The 26,107-nt window shown below is 42.2% G+C and overlaps 2 protein-coding genes and 2 non-coding genes across 5 annotated transcripts in view; 3 read left to right on the top strand and 1 right to left on the bottom strand.

The window, feature by feature from the left end:
• xpot (exportin, tRNA (nuclear export receptor for tRNAs)) overlaps positions 1–15,437 on the bottom strand; it is a 33,815-nt gene extending 18,378 nt beyond the window's left edge. For both annotated transcript variants that reach the window (XR_004106693.2, XM_031309356.2), the window contains exons 1-11: positions 15,255–15,437; positions 12,045–12,198; positions 11,166–11,248; positions 10,871–10,927; positions 10,702–10,771; positions 6,604–6,822; positions 4,786–4,970; positions 4,065–4,233; positions 3,325–3,561; positions 389–427; positions 233–295 (exon numbers count right to left, since the gene is read on the bottom strand). Coding sequence is in view for 1 of the 2 variants with exons in the window: in XM_031309356.2 (XP_031165216.1) it covers positions 233–295; positions 389–427; positions 3,325–3,561; positions 4,065–4,233; positions 4,786–4,970; positions 6,604–6,822; positions 10,702–10,771; positions 10,871–10,927; positions 11,166–11,248; positions 12,045–12,131 (1,209 nt within the window). In the remaining variant the exon portion in view is untranslated. The remainder of the gene's footprint in view (positions 1–232; positions 296–388; positions 428–3,324; positions 3,562–4,064; positions 4,234–4,785; positions 4,971–6,603; positions 6,823–10,701; positions 10,772–10,870; positions 10,928–11,165; positions 11,249–12,044; positions 12,199–15,254) is intronic.
• Positions 15,438–18,079: 2,642 nt separating this feature from the next.
• On the top strand, positions 18,080–25,079 carry rpl18a (ribosomal protein L18a). Its single transcript, XM_031309367.2, has 5 exons — positions 18,080–18,183; positions 20,598–20,777; positions 22,255–22,384; positions 22,977–23,086; positions 24,939–25,079. Exons 1-5 carry the CDS (start codon positions 18,166–18,168, stop codon positions 25,029–25,031), a joined length of 531 nt encoding a protein of 176 aa, XP_031165227.1. The 5' UTR covers positions 18,080–18,165; the 3' UTR covers positions 25,032–25,079.
• On the top strand, positions 19,671–19,802 carry LOC116056968. Its single transcript, XR_004106698.1, has one exon. It is a non-coding gene; the product is annotated as a small nucleolar RNA SNORA68 (small nucleolar RNA).
• On the top strand, positions 21,954–22,085 carry LOC116056967. Its single transcript, XR_004106697.1, has one exon. It is a non-coding gene; the product is annotated as a small nucleolar RNA SNORA68 (small nucleolar RNA).
• Positions 25,080–26,107: the final 1,028 nt, after the last annotated feature.

Here is a 26,107-nt window from a genome sequence, read left to right as displayed (position 1 = left end):
CGACCGTCGGCCGTCTGGTTGGTGTGTAACAGCTATCAGCTGCCTGGAAGGCACCACTGGAGGCAAAAAAAACACCATCGAGCAGCTGAGAAGGGGGCGGTTCAGACCGCTGAAACTTTTCTCTGCGATGTCCTAAAATGGTTTTGTCTTGACATTAATCTTTGGTCTGAACTGAACTTTAGGAGCTGAAGAACAGACGCACGGCCATCAGCAGAGAATAAAACTCGCTCACCTCGTTCTCAAAGTTGTACTCGTCGTCATAGGTCAGTTTCTTCATGACAGCCAGCATGATCGCCTGCGAGGGGGAAAAAAGGCCCGCTGTATTCATTATTTTACATTTTAAAATAGACAAAAGAGTTGGCAGCGTCGTTTCGAATCAAAGACTCACCTCGATGTTTGTTTTCTGCTGGTCTGTCAGTTGAGGAAGCTACAAAAACAAAAACATCATAGGGTAAAATGATTTCTAAAACTACAACAATAACTATTTCAACTTAAACACAGAGAAAGCCCAATCTCAGAACTGAATCTAAATTTATAAACCGCTCGTTTTGTCCAACCGACTAAAGGACGATGAATTATAATTGGGTTGATGGTAAGAAACCTTATTAATTTACATATTGCGTATCAATTTTTAAGCAATGAAACATATCTTCTCTGAAGCGTCCATGTCGGTTCCACATTATGACGGAGTTAAAAAACCGAAGTCGGAAGAACGACTTTTCAACTTTGGAAATGGGAACACTGAGTAGCACGTGAATGCAGTCAGCGGTGAAAGAAGTATTCAGATCTTTTACTGCAGTAAAAGTACTAATACCACACCGTAGAAAATACTCTGTTACAAGTAACAGTCCTGCAGTGAAAATGTTCCTTCAGTAAAGGTGTGGAAGTATCATCAGGAAAATATAGTTAAAGTATAAAAAGTAAAGAAGAATCCATTTTAGAAAGTACACACACAGATGTTATAAACTACTTGTGTGTGTGTGTGTGTGTGTGTGTGTGTGTGTGTGTGTGTGTGTGTGTGTTCTGTGTGCAGTAATCTTAATGTGTAAAGTAACTAGTAACTAAAGTAACTAGTAACTAAAGCTGGAACAGATGAATGTAGCGGAGTAACTAAAGTAACTAGTAACTAAAGTAACTAGTAACTAAAGCTGGAACAGATGAATGTAGTGGAGTAACTAAAGTAACTAGTAACTAAAGCTGGAACAGATGAATGTAGTGGAGTAACTAAAGTAACTAGTAACTAAAGCTGGAACAGATGAATGTAGCGGAGTAACTAAAGTAACTAGTAACTAAAGCTGTAGCAGATGAATGTAGTGGAGTAAAAAGTACAATATTTCTGTAGCGGAGTAGAAGTATTATTACTACTACATGTCTTTTAGCTGACGCTTTTATCCAAAGCGACTTATAATTGCTGTATATATCAGAGGTCACACACCTCTGGAGCAACTAGGGGTTAAGTGCCTTGCTCAGGGACACATTGGTTGATGTATCTCAGTGGGAATCTAACCCAGGTCTCCCACACCAAAGGCATGGGTCATATCCACTGCTCCATCACCACCCACAGATAGTGGCATGAAAGGAAATACTCAAGTAATGTACCTCAACATTTGGACTGAAATACAGTACTGGAGTAAATGTATTTATGGCGCTTTTCCATCACATGGTACCTGCTCGACTCACCTCGACTCTACTCGCCTTTTCTGGTTTTCCATTATGAAAAAAAGTACCTGGTACCTGCTAACAGGTACTTTATTTAGTACCACCTCAGTCGAGGTTCCCAGCGAGCTGAGGCGAGCCGGAAAGGTGACGTGAAAGAGACAGACGGGGGCGTCCTGAACAAACCCGCTATTTTTAAACAGTTTAGCCAGCTGTTTTTTTTTTTTGCTGCCTCCATCTTCTTTAGAAACTAAATGTGTCTTCTGGCAACAACACACCTTCCACGTTCTGTGTGTGTGTACGTTAGGTCACGGCAGTTTACTGCGGCGCCGCTTGTTTTACAGTTCTGCGGAGGCTCCAGACAGAGCTTTCACCGTAGCTTACGTACACGTACACACACACACACACGTCCGACACACTCGACGCACACACCAGCGCACAAGTATAACCATCAGGCCACTTACACAGGCTACGGAGAAAGCTCTGGTGGAGCCTCCACTCCAGTAAAACAAGCTCAAGTGGTCTGATGTTTATACTTGTGCGCTGGTGTGTGCGTCGAGCCGGCAAGACGCCCAGCCACGCTGAGGAGGTACTAAAATCTGCAACGGAAAACGGACGCACAGTGCGTTGAGTCGAGTCGAGCAGGTACCATGTAATGGAAAAACGCCATTAGTTACATTCCAGCGCTGAATGCAGGGTTTTCCCTGCGTTAAAAGGTTTAGGTGCAGCACCTAAGCTGAATGAATGTTTCACTTAAGCGTGATTTATGGTTCTGTGGAGAGCTTTCTCCGTAGCCTACGTACGTGACGGGGTTTCCTGCAGCACTTTGCAGCTAAGGCAGCCGCCTAAGCAACACACACCTGCCGCCTTAACTAGGTGGTAAAAAAATAAAATAAAACGTATATGAGCGATATCAGCCGTGTTACTCTGTCCCGTTTTCTCCCTTTCATTCCAAACCGTGACCAATGCCAGTCTCCCTTCTCTGCAGAACGCATTAAAAAAAATAAAATAAAAAACGTGCCATGAATTGGAAAATAATCAGTTTTTACAGTAAACTTTAAAAATGTGATATGCCTCCAAATCGTGTGATACGTCCAAACAGCGGCATCTGGTGGTTGAATGTCATCGCGCTGTCTATCATCGTTCGCCAAACATTCAACAACATTCTTTATCCGGGAAAAAAGAAAAAAAAATTTGGGGGAAGATGTTCATCTGGCATTTGGATAGCCGACAATCAACCTGTCGCATCGAGGTAAGATAATTATTCGAAATGATCTTGTTATATGCATGTAGTAGAGAGTCTGTAGTCTACTGCACAAACAAAGTGTCTCCTCTGTTCTTTCTGACCACGGTGAAATCTGGAGCAGGAGAAGTTAACCCTCTCCTTGATTTCATGTTGTTGATGGAGAAGGAGAACCAGGAAATGAGTCGGGGGGAAGGGGGGGGGGGGAATGCAACGCTACCAAGCCACGGCCGAGCTATGCAAGTTGCCGCAATGTGTAGTTTTATATTTTTCGAGAGGTGCACGTAAGGCTAGGGTCAGTATCTCCACGTACATAGCCACGGCGTACATTTAACGCTGATGCACAAATCGGCCTTAAGTCTTCCACAAACTGAGGGAAAACGCTGGAATGCGTCCCAATTCTTCCCGACATGCTGCCCCCTCACCTGTTTGAGGACGTGCAGGTACTCGTAGCAGAAGCCGACGATGTTGGCCGAGATGTCGTCGTCCTCGTGCACCAGCAGCTGCAGCAGCAGCGGCACTTTGCTCTCCAAGGCCTGCAGCGTCTCTGCCGTGTCCTTCACGTTCCCCGTCTTGGCCAGCTTGGTCCAGCTGAGCACCAGACTCTGGCCCATCCCGTTCACCAGCCGAGAGAACTTGGCCAGGAAGTCCACGTCCTCTTCCTGGCGGGACAGGAAAAGGACGCGAGGGGAAGCAGAAGGATCGTAAACATGCGGCTCTAAAGTAAACCTGAACCTCTTATCTCTCAAATCTGCACTGGGCTACAAAACAAAAGAAACCGGCCAGTGTTTAAAACGCAACAAGACATTTAAAATACTTTATTATACGGCTACGCAGTTACTTCTGGACAGAAACATCAAAATATTTCATATAAGTCCTGTTCACCTTGTCTCACTTCACCATCAAATGTTCAGTTTAAGTGCCAGACATACAGAATCTTTGCTAAACTGCGTTTCGGTTGAAAAAACTTTGACTTTCCTGACATAAACAGTGTTTGATAAAGCTGATAGAAGCACATTAATGCTTGGTAAAGAAAGATGCCTTCATAAGAAAATATATAAAACCTGTAAATGATGTTATACCCTCAGTTCTCGCTCTTATAACACGACACCAACTTATCTCATTACCTGCCTACCGATGTTTAAAATAGCAGGAGCAGTCAAACCTGTTCCACGTTGAAGAATCCAGCAGACTGCAGAACTTGGCACAGAGACTCCACCAGCTTGGTTTTATCAACGGGGTCCATCCCTTTGTTGACTATTTCAAACAGGCAGTCGCAGGCCTCCTCTCTCAGCTCCTCCACAGACATCTGACTGAGCAGCAGGTTCACAAACCTGAAAACACACCCGAAAAAAACACAGAACACCATCAGTATCGTAGTAGTCTCGCACTGCCAGACCCTCCTCCACAGCGCTGCGGAGGAAGGTCTGTCTAGTCCACACAGCATTCCTGGATGGGAGGACAACATGCTCTGGTTAATTGTCATTTCTTTAAACCAATCACAATCATCTTGGGCGGGGCTAAGCTCCGGACGGAGCCACGGTGCCTCTGCTAAATAGTCTCAGGAAGGAACTTGTTTTGGTGGAACATGTGGACGTTCAAAAGTAGTTTTAGTCGTGCAACAGAAAACTCAGATTGGACAGATAGTCTAGCTAAAAAAAACTACAAAAAAGCAAAAAAACTACAAAAGCAGTGACCGGAAAATCAACAAGTAACATCAGTAGGCAATAATCGATTATGGTCTGTCACTGTATTAATGCAATGATTAATTTCAACGCCCCTAACGCAAATTTATACCGATTTATACGATACCCAGCCCTATTTATTTGCTTATTAAAACCCCCCCTCGCAGCGTATTTCCCGTGTTTGTGAGTGAGGCGACTGACCGGTCGTTGGCGATGAGGTTAAGGTCGATCCAGGACACGAACAGTCCCACCACCTCCAGACACTGGCAGGTGAGCTCCGGGTGGGACCGCTGGTACGCCTGCAGGATCTGGAACCACGACTCCACCAGGTGGGGGATGCACTGCTCCCGCATGCTGTCTTTGATTAAAGAGTTCCTCCGCATCTCCTGAAGGAAAATATTCAACACGGTTAACCAGAGTCTCTCCGCTCCAGTTACAACATTTACAAGTAAATCACTAGGGTTGGGAACCGGAAACCCAGATCCAAATTACAACAAAGTACCCTTCAGCTTGTCTGTCCCCTCCACAACTACACATGGCGCTCTCTCTGGACTGGACAACGCTGCACAATGCGATACATTTTGTTTAGGCAGTTTGAGCTAGATGAATAAGAGTTGCGAGCACACTAGTCAGCCGTGCGCCATGGACTGCACGTTAGGGATCGACAGATATGGATTTTTTAGTGGTGATGCCGATACGGACTGTTTTTCATCAGCCTTAGCCAATGACCGATACGGGCTGCCGATTTTCTTGAGCCGTTACTGCTTTTGCTCCCTCAATTTACGTCATTAAAATGTAAACCCTGCCACACTGGATTTGTTTTCGGAATCTGCTCTGCCATTTCTTTAAAAATAATAAACAAAAACACAGATCAGTGTCACTTCTGCAATCATCTTACATTCATATCACCCAAATTATGTGTTGCAATGTGCATCATATGGATGGGTGCACTGGATATGGTTAACTGTGCAAGGGTCAACATCTACAACACAGCCTTGATGATGCATTGCTTGCTGACATATAAGACCGATATAATCAGGTCATCACAAAATGTCCTTTGTCAACACATTTAAATAATTTAAGAAAACAATAAACCTGAAAAGTAGCCATTGAAATGTGCTTGATTTGTAATTTAAGACTGCCATGGTGCTGAAAGCCTGCCAGCCATTTTAATTCTATAGTGTGTAGCTGACTTCTCTGTTGGCTGTTGAAACAGGAGACGTCTCTTACGTTCTAAAACCAGCCTCTGGAGACTCCACCAGCTGAGTCGCAGCGAGACCATCAGCTGGTTTGAGTCGAGCTGAGACGGGCCGGTTCAGACCGCTGAAACTTTACCCTGCAACCATCTAAAATGGTTTCGCTGCAAATCTTTGGTCTGAACTGGACTTCAGAGAGAAGAGCAGACATATTGTTGCTCGTGAAGTAGCGTCTGGAAAATTTTCAAAAGAAATGTTTTTCAGGCAACTGGCTAATAATATATGACTTGACGTTTGCTGGACGCTGTGTCCTTTCGGCATGTGATCCCGTTTTTGACCGTGTCCCCCAAAGAAAAGGAAATCGATAAGAAGAATCAGCAACACCCAACCCGGCTCCACTATGGAACCGGTTCCTACGCAACCGGTAGGAATCAGACCGGATTAGAAAGCAAATTCTGGTTCCTCATTTCGGCTCCGCTTAATGTGTCGACTGAAATATTTACCCTCTGTCGCTCCGAAATTGACTTAAAATATCACACTTTCTCTGTAGTCTACTGTTAGCTAGCTACCGCTAAAATGCTGCTAAATCTAAGCTACTTTTAAAATGCCATATTTTCCCTCTGGGCTCACCAAAACGGACGTAAAAGCATGTTAACCATTCACTGCACGTAATCGCTAGTAAACATATTACATCTTTGATGTCATTTTTCAGTTTTTCAAGAATCAGTTTAGGAATCGGAATCGTTTTAAAAGTACCGGTTCGGCATCGGAATTGTAAAAATCCAACCCTACCCAACCCCGGGAAGCACAGAGTGCGCCTTACGTCGGGCGAGTGGAGGATGTCTCGGTCGACCACCTCGGCGTCGATGGCCATGAGCGTCCGCAGGTAGACGTCGACGCCGTGCGGGTTCAGACCCACCAGGGACAGGATGTCGAAGAAGAACTTGGGCCACAGAGTCAGGTACTCCATGACGAAGGTGAGGGCGAACACCTGGGCAGCCTTGTTCCGGATGAACGGCTTCTCGGGCTGGGCATTCATCAGCTGCGGAGAAAAACCCATCAACATATTAATCATTCAAAGCCTTTCCTGAAAAAATATGAAGGCGGATAAACTGGAGCCAGAATTATATTAAAAAATGTCCTTATTGATATCGATTCTGATACCTGAACTTGTGTATCGGCCGATACCGAGTACTGATCTGATACCAGTGTGTCATATATTTTATTATGATTGAATGAAGAATAGATGGACTATTACAGATACTACTATCCCTGTATGGATGTGATATGATTACTATGATTGTTGTACGTCTGACTCGGGTTAAACTTTTTGTGAAACATGAACAAATAGTATGAATAATGCCGTAGAACTTTCTATTATTATTATTATTATTATCCAGTTTGACAGTCAGTCATAACAGAAAAAGAGCGTAAATAAACTACTTTAAAGTAGATATTATTCGGGGCTATCGGAACGGTGCATAAACTCCAAAACTCGCCGATATCGATACCAGCATTTTAGGCAGCATCGGAGGCTTTTTCGATACTGGTGTTCAGGGCTCGACATTAAGGCTCGTCCGGGACAAGTGGATTTTTTTTGTAGGGCAAGTGGAAGAGAAACTTACTTTCCCCACTGAACAAGTTACAACTCAAACTAAATAAAATGCCATGTTACTTCACATTATGTGCCACTCATTACGTTTTCTTTTGTTTTACCGATTTGAAACGAATACATTTTTTTCCCCCCACACGCCATCGAACCAGCGTCCAACCTTTGATTGGCCAATTATCAGTCGGTCCAAGTAATAATCGTCCACAGTTTAAACATACATCTTTTAACTGCCTCAGAAGAACAGTGGTGGAGACTGGAGTGGAGAGTGATGTTTCTTCAGGCTCCGCAGCCCGGCCAAGTGCCAGGGAAAGCACCAAGAACAATTAACCTTACAACAACAGCTCCACACGAGTTAAAAAGGGAAAGAAATTTGTGAACGGCTGGAGAGATGAATTTGACTGGGTGCGTTATGAGGAAGGAGTAACCGGCAATTTCCACTGACTGCAGAACGTCTGCGTCCCGACTCCGTCCCAGCTCCGGCGGTCCCAGCCCTCCGGAGCAGATACCAGAGCTTCTATTGTTGCCGGACGCCGGAGAGCTCCGCAGCAATTCAGCACACGGCAGATAGTGGGGGACAGGAAGTCGAGCACAGAAACAAAATAAAAATCCGGTTAATTTTTCGGACCTGGTGGGTATTGACGGACGGCGGAGCACGCAGCCGTACCGCAGCGGAGCCGGTCCACAGACATTCTGCATCCTGTGGAAATCCACAGTAATGTTCTGCGCCGTCTGCCGGGGGCAGCCCAACTTGGCTGACAAGTAAGTGACGTTAGCTAGCTAGCGTCAGCAGTTGTCTACCTAGCAAGCATTAGCAGCATTTGTATCGGTTAAATGTACGTAGTTAAATATCAGCTAATATTCAACTGTAAAGTAGGTACAGTACGTTTTAAAGGATCCCTTGGTAAATCAGCCTCTTTCAAACCAGCTTTCAGCGCTTTGGTCGAATTCTACATTAGCAAAACACAACAAAAAATGCACCGATTCCAACTTTCTAGGCCGATTCCGATTTTCTTTGAGTTAGGCCAGCTGATACCGATTTTAGCTGATTCTGATTTCATTTTTTCTAACCACTTTACAGCACACACACATATTTATTTTCTATCTTTTCTTTAATAGAACATGTGTTGAACAGATAATGGATCACTATAAAATAGAACTATATAAATTACTCCTGGTGTGGGACATTCACACACATCTAAAGAGCAATGTTAGAACCATTTCCTTCTTTTCACATCAATATCAACTAAAGAAATGTGATTTAGGTTTTTGGTGTCGTCCCTCCACGCCCTACTTTCTCCTTGCAGGTGTTGCATATTGCAAACTTGTTATCTTCTGCTCACACGCTGAAGAATTCCCAAACAGCTGACATGTTGCAGGTTAATTCACCAGGTTCCTACATGTGGAGAATAGCGCCAACACACGGCGGAGAAGTTGAGAGAAAGGAGAAAGAGAGCGTGCTGTGGCGTCCGTGCTGTGGCGTCCGTGCTGTGGCGTCCGTGTGTGCGTGCGTCCTTGAGAACTGTAACTGGTATAACTTATGTTGTCAGTTAATTGTAGCGTTGACCGGCATGAAATCCCCATATGTCAGACTGACCTGCCGGTCGCCGGTCATGGCCGAGCACGTGAAAACCGGCCAATTCTGGTCACCGGCCGGTCTATCGGTGCATCTCTAATAAAATTACAAATCTTTACCCGGACAAGTGACTTTTGTGCATGGACAAGTGAAACGTAAAAGTACTTGTCCAAAGGACAAGTGCCTCAAAAAGTTAATGTCGAGCCCTGGGTATTGATATCGAAAGATCTCTAGCTATAATGTGTATTATCTTTTGCGTCCCTGTGACATGCAGTTACATTTTTTGAGAGGTGCACGACAGCCTACGGTGTAGGGTACACATCGCCACGTAAATATGTACGTACCCATAGCATCAATTTAACTCAGAAGCATAAATTGGCCTTTAGAGCGTCTTGGTGCTCTTTTCATCTCTGTTGTGCGTTGGTTTTGTTGCCTTCGGCACAGTCTCATGATGAGACTTGGATGTTTAACTCTAAGCTAATTTTAAATACTTCATGACTTTATTGTAAGCTGATCATATCTTTGTATAAATGCAGTGCAGTAGAGAGTACAATGTTGCTCTCTGAAATGTAGTGGAGTAGAAGTAATAAGCATCAAAGTACAGTCCATAAGTAGAAGTATGACTGTGGTCATAACATCTACATCTTATAACTTATTCCCTGTTGTATATTGTTCTTGAGGTATATTATTTCTTTTCTTGTTTGTCAAGCGATTCTATTAGATTTTCTTGTCTTTTCATAGGTCAGTTAATATTTAATAAGCTACTGCACTGTTCAATCCCTGCACAGTTCACTTTTGCACTACCACCATTGCACACACTCTACCATAGCACCTTATCATGGTCATTGCATCACATGGTCAGTCCATACCAGACCTTAAATTGTTAACTCTTTACATTTCTGTGAATGGTTTTTATATACAGTCATGTGAACACATTAGGACACCCATGCTAAAGTTGACTAAAAAGAGGAATAAAAAAAAAAAAATCATCTTTAGGAAATTGATGAATTAAGTCAGTACACCCCTATGTTAAATTCCCATAGAGGCAGGCAGACTTTTATTTTTAAAGGCCAGTTATTTCATAGATCCAGGATACTATGCATCCTGATAAAGTTCACCGTACCTAGAGATTAACATGGTTTTATTTCAGTTAGGCTAATAGCTGGTTTGATTTGCATTGAGAGATGATTTTATGGAAAGTACCCCATGCCAATCTCTAGGTATGGTGAAGGGTATGTGATGATGTGGGGTATGGTGAAGGGTATGTGATGATGTGGGGGCCAAGGGAACTTTATCAGGATGCATAGTATCCTGGATCCATGAAATAACTGGCCATTCAAAATAAAAGTCTGCCTGCCTCTATGGGAATTTAACATAGGGGTGTACTGACTTATGCCTCCTGTATTTTAAGGAAGAACATTTATTTATTTACGATACATTATTCATTCACAAAGAAAATTGGTGTCCTTAAAGATTGGATTTTTCCTAATTTTTTTAATTAAGGCATTAAGATCAATTTTCAAAAGATGATTTTTGTATTCCTCTTTTTAGTCAACTTTAGCATGGGTGTCCTAATTTTTTCACATGACTATGTGAGATATATGTGTTTGTTGTGTTATGGTTGTCTAAGCTACTGGATGCCTAACACTTCCTATCTATCTATCAATCAATCTAATAAGTATCAAAGTACAGTTGATAAGTAGAAGTGCTTCCCAGCGCCTGGCGTGGTGCAGTACCTGACACTGGAGCCACTTCATTAAAGTCTCTCTGATGAGCTGCTGCTGACCGGCGCTCAGACCAGCGTGTCTGCAACACAAACAGCAAGCGGACATGTTGAGATAAAAACAAATCCTTGTTTCTCCAGAAACAAAGGGATGAAGAACACCAGAGCCACCTCTTCCTCACCTGAACTTTATCTGATGCTCCAAAACTTGGAAGCAGAAGAACTTCACATGGTCGTCACTGAAAAACAATACACGGATACAAAATGGATTTCAACATATCTTCAAGTTCAAAGTTCAAACTAACTTTTATTTACCACAAAAGGGCATTTCAGTTTCAACCAGGGGTGCAACGGATCACAAAACCACTGATTTGAGTTATGGATTGAATCAATTTTCAGATCAGCACAAACAAGGGGGGGGGGGGATTTAAATGATGTATGTAAACAATGTAATCACAATGGCGCTCATTTACTCACTTGTAAATCCCTGTAGCGAGGGCCTCAGCACAAACCTCCCAGGCATCCTGAGACTCCTTCAGCTGCTCAAAGTATGCCATGGCCTGAACAAGTACACACTCATTTTATTCCACATTATAATTGCATGCGTAAAACCATCAATATATAACCTTTATCTAGAGTTTAGATTCTCTGCCCGAGCCCGAACCGGACCCGACCCGACCCTTGGGCCGGGTCGGGCCCTTGATCAAGCATTTGTGTTTTTTCAATCATTATTTTGTTAGCCTTATTCGGTGGGGAGAAAGCTCTGCCTCTCCAGCTTCTCCCGTAGCTCTGGGTGGATGTCCTGCACTTACTTGAGTGTGAGGTAAACTGGGCTACATCGTGTCTCCCCCCCTCTGCAGCACTGGTCACGACCAGCACGCAGACCGTGGCGAAGGACAGTATTAATTAGGTGATCGAGACAAGAAAGTCCCCTATATGGTTCCAGGGCTTTGTTACCCTCACTATTCAGCTGAGGGAGCAGCTATAGGGTTGAGTTTTTTTCACGTTTCTTCATTCGGATCCATTTGCGATCCATTCCAGTTTGAATAAACTAACAGCAGTTTATATGCTTCGTCCTTGTTGCATTACCGGTATTCATTAAGATAATTCTAAACAGATTTCTGCAGTTCAAACAACTCTGAATTGTAGTTGAGAACGTCAGTTATAACGGCCACGTATTAAGAAATTGTCGGGTTTAAATCTGGCTCATAATTCCAGTTAATGTGCCGGGCTCGGACACAACGTGTACGGGCTCGGGTAGGGTCGGGTCCGATCTAAGCTCTACCTTTATCTAATAATGCCCATTGATTCATAACCTCTCCCACATCAAGAGAGATGAGGGTGCGTAGTAGGTACCCTGTGCCTGTAGCGGGCGTCGGCGTTCGGGTTGAGCCCCAGCAGGGCCTGCTCGTCCATGACTGCAGCGACAGACTGGCAGGCCATTCGTGGGTTAGCTGTCCTCCAAGGCTGGTTCACTACTCTCTGCTGCTGGCAGGCAGGTTTCTCTCATCTGGGAACAACATACAGAGAGAAATCACCTCTGCTACTCTACTATGCTATACATTGTTGGGTCTCAAACTGTTGTCAATAATGTTCCCCCCTTTGAATTGTGCCAAGTAATTGTGACAAGTGTAAATCCTTTCACAAATCACACAATCACAAAACTGAAAAAACATTTAAATGCTGATGGTAAAAAGGAGACAAAAAACTTTAAAAAAAAAATACAGTAAAAAGGAAGGAAGAAAGGCAAGAATAGCTCGACAAAAGCAACAATGTTTTTTTTTTTAAAAGCGACAAACATCGAAAAAAGTGACAAAAAGACAGTAGAGTAAAAGCAAGAAAGGCAAGAATAGTTTGCAAAGAAATGTTTACTATAACCTGCATTATATTGTGTATGCAGTCTTCACTACCATGATGCAACACTCTAACCTCCAGGTCTCATTTACCATGTCAACAACATCAGTTAAAATACATATACTGCAGGGCTTTCCCTTTTTCTTGTTGAAAAACGTAACATTTTCTTGAGGAATGACGCCTAAACCTCGACCAAATACGCGCATAGTCCTCCACAAAGCGAAGGGAAATACTGTACTCCATATTTAAGTGGTTAAATAGTGACATACACTCCGTTTTTGGAAGACTATGTGTGTATTTGGCCAAGGTTTAGGCGTCCATCAAGAAAATGTTAAATATTTCAACAACAAAAAATGCAATTCCACCCTTATACCTGCTGCTGTTACACAGTAACTTCCCAGTTTGGGCTTAATGAAGTCTATCTATCCATCTATTTATCTATCTATCCAATCTGAAAAGATATAGACCCTAAACTCAGACATTTTGAACACACTAAAACTTAAGATATCACCATGAAACTTCCTTAGTTGATAACTGACATTAACAATACATTTCTGTATTACAATGTTGTTTTTTAATGCTGTTCAACATGTGACTGCTTGTAGGATAACTCTCTTTACTTAGGCTAAATATTTGATCTAGATTCTATATTTTCCATATATATTATTTATATACACACTATGTATGTACTGCAGGTTGGTTGTACATTTTTATTCTCAAATTGTACACATGTTGTACATTGTTTTCATACCTTCTGTGTAGGGTTGGGCGGTATCCAAATTTTGATAGTGTCAAACCTCCTCCCTATTTTACGGCGGTATACGGTATTACCGTGACTAATTAAAAATGATGACGTAAGGCTCAGACGGCGTCACCAAACTGTTGGCTTCACCGTTCAGAAACTGAATACCAAACACTAATACTGAAACAATAACAACTTAAAAAAATTACTTTCTCCTCCACACTGTCACCTGATGACAACCACACATAATTACATACATTATATTTAATATTTAATCCTTGTCTCCTATATAAATGCATTGCATTTTTTTTAATGACGGTATTGAAACCGATACCGTTGCTATTTTTTTGACCCCCCCGGTATACCGTATTACCGCCCAACCCTACTTCTGTGTATATGTTCTTAGGTGGGGATGCATGGGATATACCCCCCTCCCCACTTCGCGAATATTTAGTAGAGTTAAATTTATCCCACTCAAAAAACATGAATGACTACTCCCCAAAAAGAGGTAAAAAATAACCAATCAGGGGCTCAAAACATTAGCCTGTATGCCAGCCGAACTTAGCCCCGCCCACAACATTTGAGGACATGAAGTTCGGTCTGGACTTGATCCGTTGTGGAGCAACTATGCTTGAACCTGAGCTGTTTGGACCAATCAAATTGTCAGGGGGCGGGCTTTATACGATGATGGACAGATGATAACCACCATAACCAACCACGTCTCCAAAGAGCGAGAGATGTGTTTGCTGTATTGTCGAGTTCTGATCCTAAACAGAGAACTTGTTTGAATATCGAACACCTAGCCATAACCCAAATATCCGTATAGTTGGATATTCAGATCCTGCCCTACTTCTTTTATGATTTCAGACATAAAATTAAATGTTTGACGCTCAAAAGGTTTTGGGGGACGACCCCCAGACCCCCCTGGTTATAATGTGTATGTGTGTGTGTTACGGTCTGTATGTGTGTGTGTTACGGTCTGTATGTGTGTGTGTGTGTGTGTGTGTGTGTTACATTATGTGTTTCTGTGTGTGTGTGTGTGTGTTACATTATGTGTTTGTGTGTGTGTTACAGTCTGTGTGTCTGTGTGTGTGTGTGTATTACAGTCTGTGTGTGTTTGTGTGTGTGTGTTACAGTCCGTGTGTGTGTGTGTGTGTGTGTTACAGTCCGTGTGTGTGTCATGTTGAAACATACCCTACGCCCTTGTATATTTTTAAGGTGTTCTGGTATTTTTATTTTATTTATTATTATTTCTTGTTATTCTGTGTGAATGTTGTGGGTTTTATACCTGCTGCTGTAACACAGTAACTTACCAGTTATGGATTAATAAAGTCTATCCATCTATCGGTTTATCTATCTGTCTATCCATCCATCTATCCATCCATCCATCCATCTGTTTATCTATCCATCCATCTGTTTATCTATCCATCCATCTTTCTGTATGCAAATGAGGCATTACCTAATACCTGTTGGTGGATTTAGAAGTAATCTACAAACACAAAAAGACAAAGAGTAGTAAAATAAATGTTGTCTTTCCACTAGTCTGAAAGAAGACATGCTTATCGAAGATAAAGAGCACCAAATCTTTAAATGAAAAATGATTTTTCCTGTAGTGTCCCCTTTAAGACCGCAGTGCTAACTTACATGCTACATGCTAACAACGTCACTTTCATACAAAATAGCTGACTGTTGCTACCTCAAGCTAGCGTTAGCCAGCTAGCCTCTGAGCCTGCTGTAGTAACCCTGACACGTTAACAAACATTACAACATCAATCATCACCGGTTAGGCTTTAATGGACGTTCAAAACCGACAATTTGGGATGAATAAAAGAAACTTAAATGTGGGTTTTATCCGTGTTTATGTCGCTCCGGTTCCCTGTCTCGCGATGACAAACTCAGCTAACGTTAGCCGTTTGTTATCAAGCTAAAAACCCAATATCAAACACAACAGCACATTGTAGACAACTCACCTTAATCAAGACCTATTTATCAGTGTTTTTTCTCCCCTGTCAACTCATCGTGGAGCCGCAGAGAAGCATCCAGAAATCAGTTGCATGTGTCCACTCGGTTAACATCCGGGTCACACAGGAAAGGAACGTTCTGCTTAGGGTTTTAACGGTCGCTTTGCGTCCTTAACGTCGCACTAGCGCCATCTTCTGGAGTTAGTTAACGGCTCTTCTTTTGACAGGCTCACGTGTTCATCACACGATACAGTCATGTGGAAAGATTAGGACCCCCATGCTAAATTTGACTAAAAAGAGGAGTAAAAAAATAATCTTTTGGAAATTGATCTTAATGCCTTAATTAAAAAAATGAGGAAAAATCCAATCTTTAAGGACACCAATTTTCTTTGTGAATGAATAATGTATCGTAAATAAATAAATTTCCTTAAAATACAGGGGGCATAAGTCAGTACACCCCTATGTTAAATTCCCATAGAGGCAGGCAGACTTTTATTTTGAAAGGCCAGTTATTTCATGGATCCAGGATACTATGCATCCTGATAAAGTTCCCTTGGTCCCCACATCATCACATACCCTTCACCATACCCCCACATCATCACATACCCTTCACCATACCCCACATCATCACATACCCTTCACCATACCCCACATCATCACATACCCTTCACCATACCCCACATCATCACATACCCTTCACCATACCCCCACATCATCACATACCCTTCACCATACCCCCACATCATCACATACCCTTCACCATACCCCCACATCATCACATACCCTTCACCATACCCCCACATCATCACATACCCTTCACCATACCCCACATCATCACATACCCTTCACCATACCCCACATCATCACATACCCTTCACCATACCCCACATCATCACATACCCTTCACCATACCCCACATCATCACATACCCTTCACCATACCCCCACATCATCACATACCCTTCACCATACCCCACATCATCACATACCCTTCACCATACCCCCACATCATCACATACCCTTCACCATACCCCCACATCATCACATACCCTTCACCATACCCCACATCATCACATACCCTTCACCATACCCCCACATCATCACATACCCTTCACCATACCCCACATCATCACATACCCTTCACCATACCCCCACATCATCACATACCCTTCACCATACCCCCACATCATCACATACCCTTCACCATACCCCCACATCATCACATACCCTTCACCATACCCCACATCATCACATACCCCCACATCATCACATACCCTTCACCATACCCCCACATCATCACATACCCTTCACCATACCCCCACATCATCACATACCCTTCACCATACCCCACATCACCACATACCCTTCACCATACCCCCACATCATCACATACCCTTCACCATACCTAGAGATTGGCATGGGGTACTTTCCATAAAATCATCTCTCAATGCAAATCAAACCAGCTATTAGGCTAACTGACATAAAACCAGATCTGCAGATGACGCAGTCAACATGGCTCTTCATTTCATCCTTTCGGCACCATGGACTCCTCAGGATCCTGAGGACTTCAGCTCTGCCTTCAACGCCATCCTCCTGGCTCTGTTCCTGGACAAGCTGACTCCACCTGCAGGTGGAGATAAGATAAGATGAGATAAGATAGACTTTATTAATCCCACACTGGGGAAATTCCTGTGCTACAGCAGCTCAAAAGAAAAAAATGTACACACATCAAAATAACACAAATACACATTAAGTAAAAAATATACATAGTATAAGAAATGGAAAAAATAGAATTAGTTATAATAATAATAGTAATAAAACAAACATAATTACACAATAAACACCCTTATATAAACAGACAGTATATAAACACAGATACACAGATGAGTTTATTTTTTATTTTTTTATTTAACCTTTTATTTAACCAGGTAGGCCGTTGAGAACGGGTTCTCATTTGCAACAGTGACCTGGCTAAGAAAAGTGTAAGCGTGCAAGACAACATACAGTTTCACATTCAATACAATACAGGAATACAGAATACAACAGGCTACATAAAGTACAGATTAAGAAGGCATTACAAAACTGGCACAAACGTGTGGTGTGAGTAAGGTGCGGATGAGTAGAGATGACATATTGCACAGTTGAAGGTAACATGCATTTCTTTAAACCAATCACAGTCGTCTTGGGCGGTGCTAAGCTCCGGACGGAGCCACGGTGCCTCTGCTAAATAGTCTCAGGAAGGAACTTGTTTTGGTGGAACATGTGGACGTTCAAAAGTAGTTTTAGTCGTGCAACAGAAAACTCAGATTGGACAGATAGTCTAGCTAGCTGTCTGGATTTACCCTGCAGAGATCTGAGGAGCAGTTAACCATAGTCCTCACAAATCCACCGGAGGTTAGAACACCAACACAGAGACAGAGGAAGGGGACGCACATCCGGCCGAAATGAAGGACATACGGCGGACTTTCCGGAGGCAACAGACCAATCCCGGAAGTGGAACGTCCACATGTTCAAAACAAGTTCCTTTTATCAGAGGCACCGTGGCTCCGTCCGGAGCTTAGCAACGCCCAAGATGATTGTGATTGGTTTAAAGAAATGCCAATAATTCTTCAATACCAGTTATTGAAGAATATGAATTACAAAAAAAAACCTATATCTTTATTTTTCTTGTATTTTTTGTCATTTTTAATATTTTTGCTTTTCTCTCTTCTTTCTGATTTATATTATTTGGTTTTAAACATTTGCACTTTTTGCAAAGCACCTGATCCTTATAGTATTATGAAGAATTTTGAGCTATATTGTTTGTATAAAAAAAAAAAAAGATGTGAAAAGTGACCCGGATGTCCCTCCTCCGTCCTTATGACGTCAGGAGTCCCCGCCCTGCTACTTCCTCTTTTCTGTGGCAGTGAGCGAGAGACACCATGAAGGCGTCCGGCACAGTACGTAAAACTCTTTATTTGACTTATAACTACGTAAAACACACGGACTCTATGAAGCGATTTCGCTTCATAAAGTTGCGTTTGTCTAATTTCTGTATTAACTTTTACAAAAAGTCCACATTTAAGTCATTTTTGGGGTGTTTTACGTCCCGATGCGTTTTGCGGCTACATTACAACATGGCGTCGCGTTACCATGTGGAGGACTGTGGCTGGAAATGTGACTCCGTTAGCGCTCCTCTATCAGTGAAATACACTCACTAGCACTATATAAGACAAGTCAAGACTCCTTAAATGTCTTAACATCAATAGTATTTGCCTTAAATTGCCAGTTTAAAGCACCGCGTTATTAGTTTTTAGCCTGCGCGTTTAGCTATCTTAGCTCCGATGACAGCTAACGCTAGCTGCTAAATGCTAACGTGGTGCTAACGTGTGTTTCCCGGTGGCGTGTGCTCTCAACGTGGGTTTAACACTGGACACCTAACGTTAGCTTAGATTACAACAATCCGCTTTGGTTTTAATGTATCTAAAAGTGTATTATAACGCACAAAAACAAAATCACCTATCTCCTGACTCATGGTCGGGGTTTTTCATATTTGAGTAGGAAGAGATGCTAAGACATAGCTAGCTAGACATTTGTGCAACACATCACCAATGTACAGCATTTATAGCCATCGTTATTGGTCATTTCCATTGATCGTTCCTAGAAGGGCTTTCAAACAGTCTAGGATAGTTTTAGTGTTGAAGTAGTTTGTGCAGAATCTCAGCCATTGCTAACACGCTACATCAAATGTGCTAGTTATAAACTATATATTAAATAGCTTTAGTTATGTGCAGTGTCCTGTGAAAGACCAGGATGTCAGCAGTAGGGCTGCACGATATGAGGAGAATATCTAATTGCGATTACTTTTGACTGATGTTGCGATATGATTCACAATATTGGAGGAAATGATCAATTTTGCATCATTATTCTCATTTTCATTGAGAAATATTAACATGAAATTGATTATAGGGTGATTTTTGCGAGGACTTAAGTCTGTTGGATCCTCTTTGTAGGCTGGGATGTCTCTGCATTACAACAATACTTAAATCTGAATGGTTTGACACATATTTGGCCATTAACAAATATTGTGCCGACCTGTGATTTGGAGATTGCACTAGTCCATCTTGAGATTTCAATACATTTGCAATTAATTGTGCAGCCGTAGTCAGCAGGCTTTGTTACAACCTGAATGATTGGTGCTTTCCCAGGAAAACAACACCATAAATCTCACTACCATTAAAATAACTTGTATAATTATCATTAAAATACTTTATTCTCATAAGCCATGTATGAAGCTACACCTCTCTTTAGGATCTCTAAGTGCTCTGTATGTTATGGTGACTTATGTACTACAATATGTACAACTTCACAGGTGTTGAAGTTTAAAAGAAGTCCACATTTTAATGCCCCTTCTGTTCATATTGTAGCACAACATGCGCGTCACCAACATGCACCCAAACCCAAAGGCCATATCCTGTCAGTGGTATGATTTTGTCTGGTGTGCTAACAGAGAACTGATCCTTGTCGCCTTTCTCTGATGCTGCTGTGCCGTTGAAAGTGAATTCAAGGGTCAACAAATACCTCGTTAAATACTACAGATGTTCCAAAGCCAATTTTTTTTCCTTCCTGATTTTGATACCTTGACTTGTGTATTCGTAGATTACAGCTGCACAATACATCACTTTATCGCCATCATGATAACAGCTGGCGTGATGACCACATCGCGGAAAGACACTCTTGAGTTAGTTAAGAGAGTATCGGTAGAAAAGACTGCACTTTAAAATGCAACTATCGTTACTTATTTTATTGGTCCCCCTTTGTGTTCACTTTGTTTTATAAAATGTTTCTTTTTAAACCGGCACGCAATACAGGGGAGGCAGTAGCTCAGTCCGTAGGGGGTTGGGAACCGGAGGGTCGCTGGTTCTAAGTCCCAGTACGGACCTAAAGTACGGAGTGTGGATTGGTAGCTGGAGAGATGCCAGTTCACCTCCTGGGCCCTGGCAGCCCACTCACGCTGACATCTCTCCTCTTGTGCATGCATAAGTCCAGAGTCATGTTATGGTGAATATTCAACAATGTTATTGCATTGTTCAGCCCTAGTTCATATATACATAGTCTGTATATGTATATGTGGCCTGGCTCGTGTTAAACTGGTGTAAAATATTCATCTAGTCGGTCAAAATATAACCTCAATAAACTGCGTTAAAAAATAAATTTTCCTTTTTTCGGAGCTAAATTGTGTGGAGTCGATGTACTTTATGTTACCAGGATTTTAGGCAGTATTGAACAACTTTATTAAATACCTTTTTAATGTGTTTAATTGTACATAGTTTTACCACACACTTGTATCCTAACACAATTTCTCTGCATCCAGCTTAGGGAGTACAAAGTCGTTGGGCGTTTGCTGCCCTCTGCCAAGAACCCTGCCCCCCCCCTGTACCGGATGAGGATCTTCGCCCCGAACCATGTCGTGGCCAAGTCCCGCTTCTGGTACTTCGTCTCCCAGCTGAGGAAGATGAAGAAGGCCTCTGGAGAGACCGTCTACTGTGGCCTGGTAGGTTTCCCTGGTCCACTCAACATTTACAACTCTGCAGACAAAACACATTTTATCTGCCTCAAATTCTCAATCTGGAAGTCAGGTTTAGCGTTAGGATAATTATTTATTAAAGAATGGACAAAATCACTGGAGTTCTCTCAGTTTGTTTTTACTTGCAAGTAGAGTCAGTTTTACAGCACTCAGCGCAAGTACAGAATAATGACTGAAGATAGTTCACAACAGATTTTTTTTTTAAGGAATTGGGAGTCAAGTTAGTTATTCAGTTCATGCCATCAGTGTCTTTTCTTCTAATCTCTGGTCAGGCCCATCATCTCCTCCACGTTATGCGTTCTGCCCTCAGGGATACATCCTGCGCTCTTTGCCACGTCACTCAGCTTTCAGGATTAACACATGAAAGACAAATATTAAACAGGATGCAAATGGTTTAACAAAGAAACTGAAGCAAAACCGTTCTAAGTATAATTTTTCTAACTAAGTTATTGTTTTGCAAGTCTATCGCCACCAATATGCATTTTCTTTGTTGTGCATTTTTAACCGCGACTCGCTCCGCAGACTTTTTGAAGGAGTCTTTGTCTCTGCAGCTTTTCTTAAGATCAGATATCGGTGCCCTCTTCTGTCCAAATTAAAAGTCTGTAAACAGCACTACACTTATTGGGATCATGTTTATATAAGCTGTCATATCAGGGGTGTTACGGCATTAAAAACATTTTGCATTTTACAATAGACGTGACAAAGAAACTGCATTTAATGTGGATCAGTCTGCACTGCCAGAGCATATTTCTGTGCAACTAGGAAAGTTTAGAAACCATCTAAATTCGTAGCCACCTTATTTGTCTTTTAAATGTATTAAAACCTAAGCTTCAACATGTGAAAATATCAACCGAATTATGTGTTTAAAGTTACCAAACGTCACGTAAAGAGCAAACATGTACAGAGTGGAAAACGTGTTCCTCAAGAATGTAAAGGGAGAAAAGTAGTTTGTGGAATTAAGGTCTCTAAAAACTTCAAAATAAAGTTTATGAATCTGATATTTGGACATATTTTACTCATGAAAATATATATGCTGCAGTTAATGAAGTGTAAGGACAGTAGGAAATATAACGACCAATTTCCACTAAATCAACATAGTTTAATGTCCCTGCTGTTGATGTTCTAGTGCAACAAAATCACTAACATGCACCCAAACCCAAAGGCCATATCCTGTCAGTGGTATGATTTTGTCTGGTGTGCTAACAGAAAACTGATCCTTGTCGCCTTTCTCTGATGCTGCTGTGCCGTTGAAAGTGAATTCAAGGGTCAACAAAATATCTTTTAAATTGTATAGTGAGATTTGATACACTTCCAACTCTGTGGACAAAGTTGTAGTCTCAAACTCAACCTGTTCCTGGTTAGATAACTTCACTCTGCAGGTTTCAACGCACTAACACATTGTCATAAAGTTGACGGCCGTCCTGTTGTTGTTTGACTGGATCAGGTCCACGAGAAAACCCCTCTGAAGGTGAAGAACTTTGGTATCTGGCTGCGCTACGACTCTCGCAGTGGCACCCACAACATGTACAGAGAGTACAGAGACCTGACCACATCTGGAGCCGTCACTCAGTGCTGTGAGTAGTCACACACACACAGTGACATAGTCACAAACACACACACAGGCACACACACACACAGTGACATAGTCACACACAAACGCACACACAGGCACACACACACACACAGTGACATAGTCACACAGAGACACACAAACACACACACACACACACACACACACAGTGACATAGTCACACACACACACACACACACACACACACACAGTGACATAGTCACACACAAACGCACACACAGTGACACACAAACACACACACACACAGGCACACACACAGTGACATAGTCCCACACAAACACACACACACAGTGACATAGTCACACACAGACACATGCACACACAGACGCAGTCACACACACACACACACACACACGCAGTCACACACACACACACACACACACACGCAGTCACACAGTGACAGTCACACACACACACACACACACACACAGACAGACAGTCGCACAGTGACAGACACACACACAGTCACACAGACAGTCACACACAGAGGGACACACACAGACCTAGTCCCATGTTTGGGGTTGTTGTGAGAATAAAATTGTTGTGTTAAAACGTCTCCTCTTTCTGTCCGTCAGACCGTGATATGGGAGCTCGCCATCGTGCTCGTGCCCACTCCATCCAGATCATGAAGGTCCAGGTCATCGCTGCCAACAAATGTCGCAGACCCGCCATCAAGCAGTTCCACGTGAGTGTCTCTGTGTTTCCCGTGGCGCTGCGGCGCCCGCGGGTCTCTCTCTGGACTGCCTCCACGTCTGTCAGCTCCAGTTTAAAAACCCGCCAGACAAAACGCCAGATTCCTCTTCCAGGTTTTCAGCTTCCATCTCCAAACCTGGCGGTTCTGAAACTGGCCACAATTAGAGAATTAAGGGGAGACGCTGCAGGCAAAAACACAATTTTTTGCTTCCATAACATGCAGTGGAAAGAAAATATTTATTTGACTTTACTTTGTCTATTAGTGTCTGTAGTTTTCTCCTAAATTCAACAAAACATAGCATTAGATTAGCCTCCTTTGCATATTTAAACATCCCATTTCAGAAAACCTGAAATGCTGAAAAGGATTCTTAATGTCTGTAATGAACTGGGGAAGTTTAATGTTTATCTGTTAGTTTTATGTTGACATGTTCACCTGTAGTGTCTTCAAAATGTCTCCGTTTTCTAATCCATATCTTCTCAGAAATCTCCACTTCAGCAGCACGTACACACCAAACTTTCCTCTTTCATTTCATATACAGGACAGTTAAAGTATCATTAAGTTCCAATATAAACGGGCCTGACTCAGTTTAAAACCTGGTTTCCAGCAGGTTCCTGTTCTGCAGAAACTTACAACATTGAAGATAGTTATGACACATGAGGACAGAATCATTGGTACAGGACATTATCACGGGCTAGGTAGATACAGACAGTGATAACAGGACTTGGACAATACATGACACAAATGAATGTGTGCTAGTGTAACGGTCCTGTCTATACTCTAACTTTTCACACATGGCTGTGTTCAGATATCATTCACAGCCTGAGTTATACAACATTTTATACATAAAAACATGGAGAAAATGGACTTTTTATAGGTGTTTTTAGGTGGAGTGATAAAAAGATCTAAAGTCTCCTCTGTAAAAACCTTTGACTCTTAACATGTCAACAAAATCAAACAAGATTTCTGAACCTCCCTTTATCCAATGTTATCTTTCTGTTTTCATATTGGCACAGATTTGATAGGATAATACCACATTTGCATGTGGTAACATAACATGTCAGAAAACTTGGAATGCAACAACTGTTTGTCTTAATGTTTGTAACCCTTAATAACAATTGGCGTTTTTCCATCACATGGTACCAGCTCGACTCTACTCGCCTTTTTTGGTTTTCCATTACAAAAGTAGTCCCTGGTACCTGGTAACAGGTACTTTATTTAGTACCTCCTCAGTCGAGGTTCCCAGCGAGCTGAGGCGATACCAGAAGGTGACGTGAAAGCGACAGACGGGGGCGTCCTGAACAAACCCGCTATTTTTAAACAGTTCAGCCAGCTGTTTTTTTTTTTTGCTGCCTCCAGCTTCTTTAGAAACTAAATGTGTCTTCTGGCATCAACACACCTTCCACGTTCTGTGTGTGTGTACGTTAGGTCACGGCAGTTTACTGCAGCGCTGCTTGTTAACAGTTCTGCGGAGGCTCCAGCAGAGCTTTCACCGCAGCCTAACTACACACACAGATGCTGGCTCCACGCACACACCAGCGCACAAGTATAACCATCAGGCCACTTACACAGGCTACAGAGAAAGCTCTGGTGGAGCCTCCACAGAACTGTAAAACAAGCTCAAGTGGCCTGACGTTTGTACTTGTGCGCTGGTGTGTGCGTCGAGCCGGCATATAAAACGACGACTAAAATCTACAATGGAAAACGGACGCACAGTGTGGCGAGTAGAGGCGAATAGAGTCGAGGCGAGTCGAGCAGGTACCATGTAATGGAAAAACTCCAAAAGTGACTGTTGATGTCCGCTGTGTGAAACTAAACGTTGGGTCTTCTCTGCTTCCTCCGTCAGGACTCCAAGATCAAGTTCCCTCTGCCCCACCGCGTCCTGCGCCGCCAGCACAAACCCCGCTTCACCACCAAGAGACCAAACACCTTCTACTAAACGCTGTTTTTCACTTTGTGCGGGAAAAATAAATCTAATAGAAAAAAAGCCTGTGTCCTTTTCTTATTTCTCCATATGTAATGCATACATAAAACCTTTATATGTACACTGTAGGCAGCGGGGGAGACTAAGTACATGTATTCTAGTACTGTACTTAAGCCCAAATGTTGAGGTACTTGAGTCTTTTCTTTTCATCCCACTTTCTACTTCTACTCCGCTACATTTCAGAGAGAAATATTCTACTTTTTACTCCACTACATTCATCTGTTACAGCTTTAGTTACTAGTTACTTTACACATTAAGATTACTGACATGATTAGACCATTAAACAACTGTGTTTCCACTTTCTAAAATAGGAGGATTCTTTATTTTTAATACTTTAACTATATTTTCCTGATGAGACTTACAAAGTTTTACTGAAGTAACATTTTCACTGCAGGACTTTAACTTGTAACAGAGTATTAGTACAGTGTGGTATTAGTACTTTTACTGCAGTAAAGGATCTGAATACTTCTTCCAGTGCTGCTCTGTGATAAACTAGTCCCGCAGGAATGTGCGTGATAGAGCTGAACTTCGGTTTGTTGTTCAGCTCCTAAACCTTCTTTCTCCTGTCCCCCCTCCCCACCAGGATCCGTGATGTTTAGCAGCAGTTAAAAAAATGTGCAGGCTGACAATAGGAAGTGTTGGAGAGGTGGCAGCTTATAAAGTAAACTAGCCAACAATATAACGGCCTACAAGTCCAGCTGACATGATTAGACCATTAATGACTTTATTCAGGACACAAATGAAAGGCCCATAGTGCAATAAAAAGACAATATTTACAAAAATAAAGCAATAAATTGAAGTACAATTCATATAAATTGATAAAAGGTCAACAACCTTCACCTGTAACAGACAGACAAGAGTGCTCCACAGTCTAGATCACTGGTTCTCAAACTTCTTTCAATAATGTTCCCCTTTTGAATAGTTTCTTTAAGCCAAGTACCCTCTGACCAGCGCTAATCTAAGTCTATAAAGAGGAACAGGACAGCGCTGTCAGCGATAGATTTACTAAACAGCCTCGTAACTGGAAAAAA

The sequence above is a fragment of the Sander lucioperca genome, chromosome 20 (assembly GCF_008315115.2).
Source record: "Sander lucioperca isolate FBNREF2018 chromosome 20, SLUC_FBN_1.2, whole genome shotgun sequence".
Lineage (NCBI taxonomy): Eukaryota > Metazoa > Chordata > Actinopteri > Perciformes > Percidae > Sander > Sander lucioperca.
The sequence above is the reverse complement of the archived record's forward strand: the minus strand, read 5'-3'. Positions and strand labels throughout refer to the sequence as shown.

Excerpts from the sequence above, each read along its gene's own strand:
- rpl18a (XM_031309367.2), top strand. Across the intron at positions 20,778-22,254 it reads AGACCGTCTACTGTGGCCTG|GTCCACGAGAAAACCCCTCT; the intron begins GTAGGTTTCCCT and ends TGACTGGATCAG. Across the intron at positions 22,385-22,976 it reads TGGAGCCGTCACTCAGTGCT|ACCGTGATATGGGAGCTCGC; the intron begins GTGAGTAGTCAC and ends TCTGTCCGTCAG.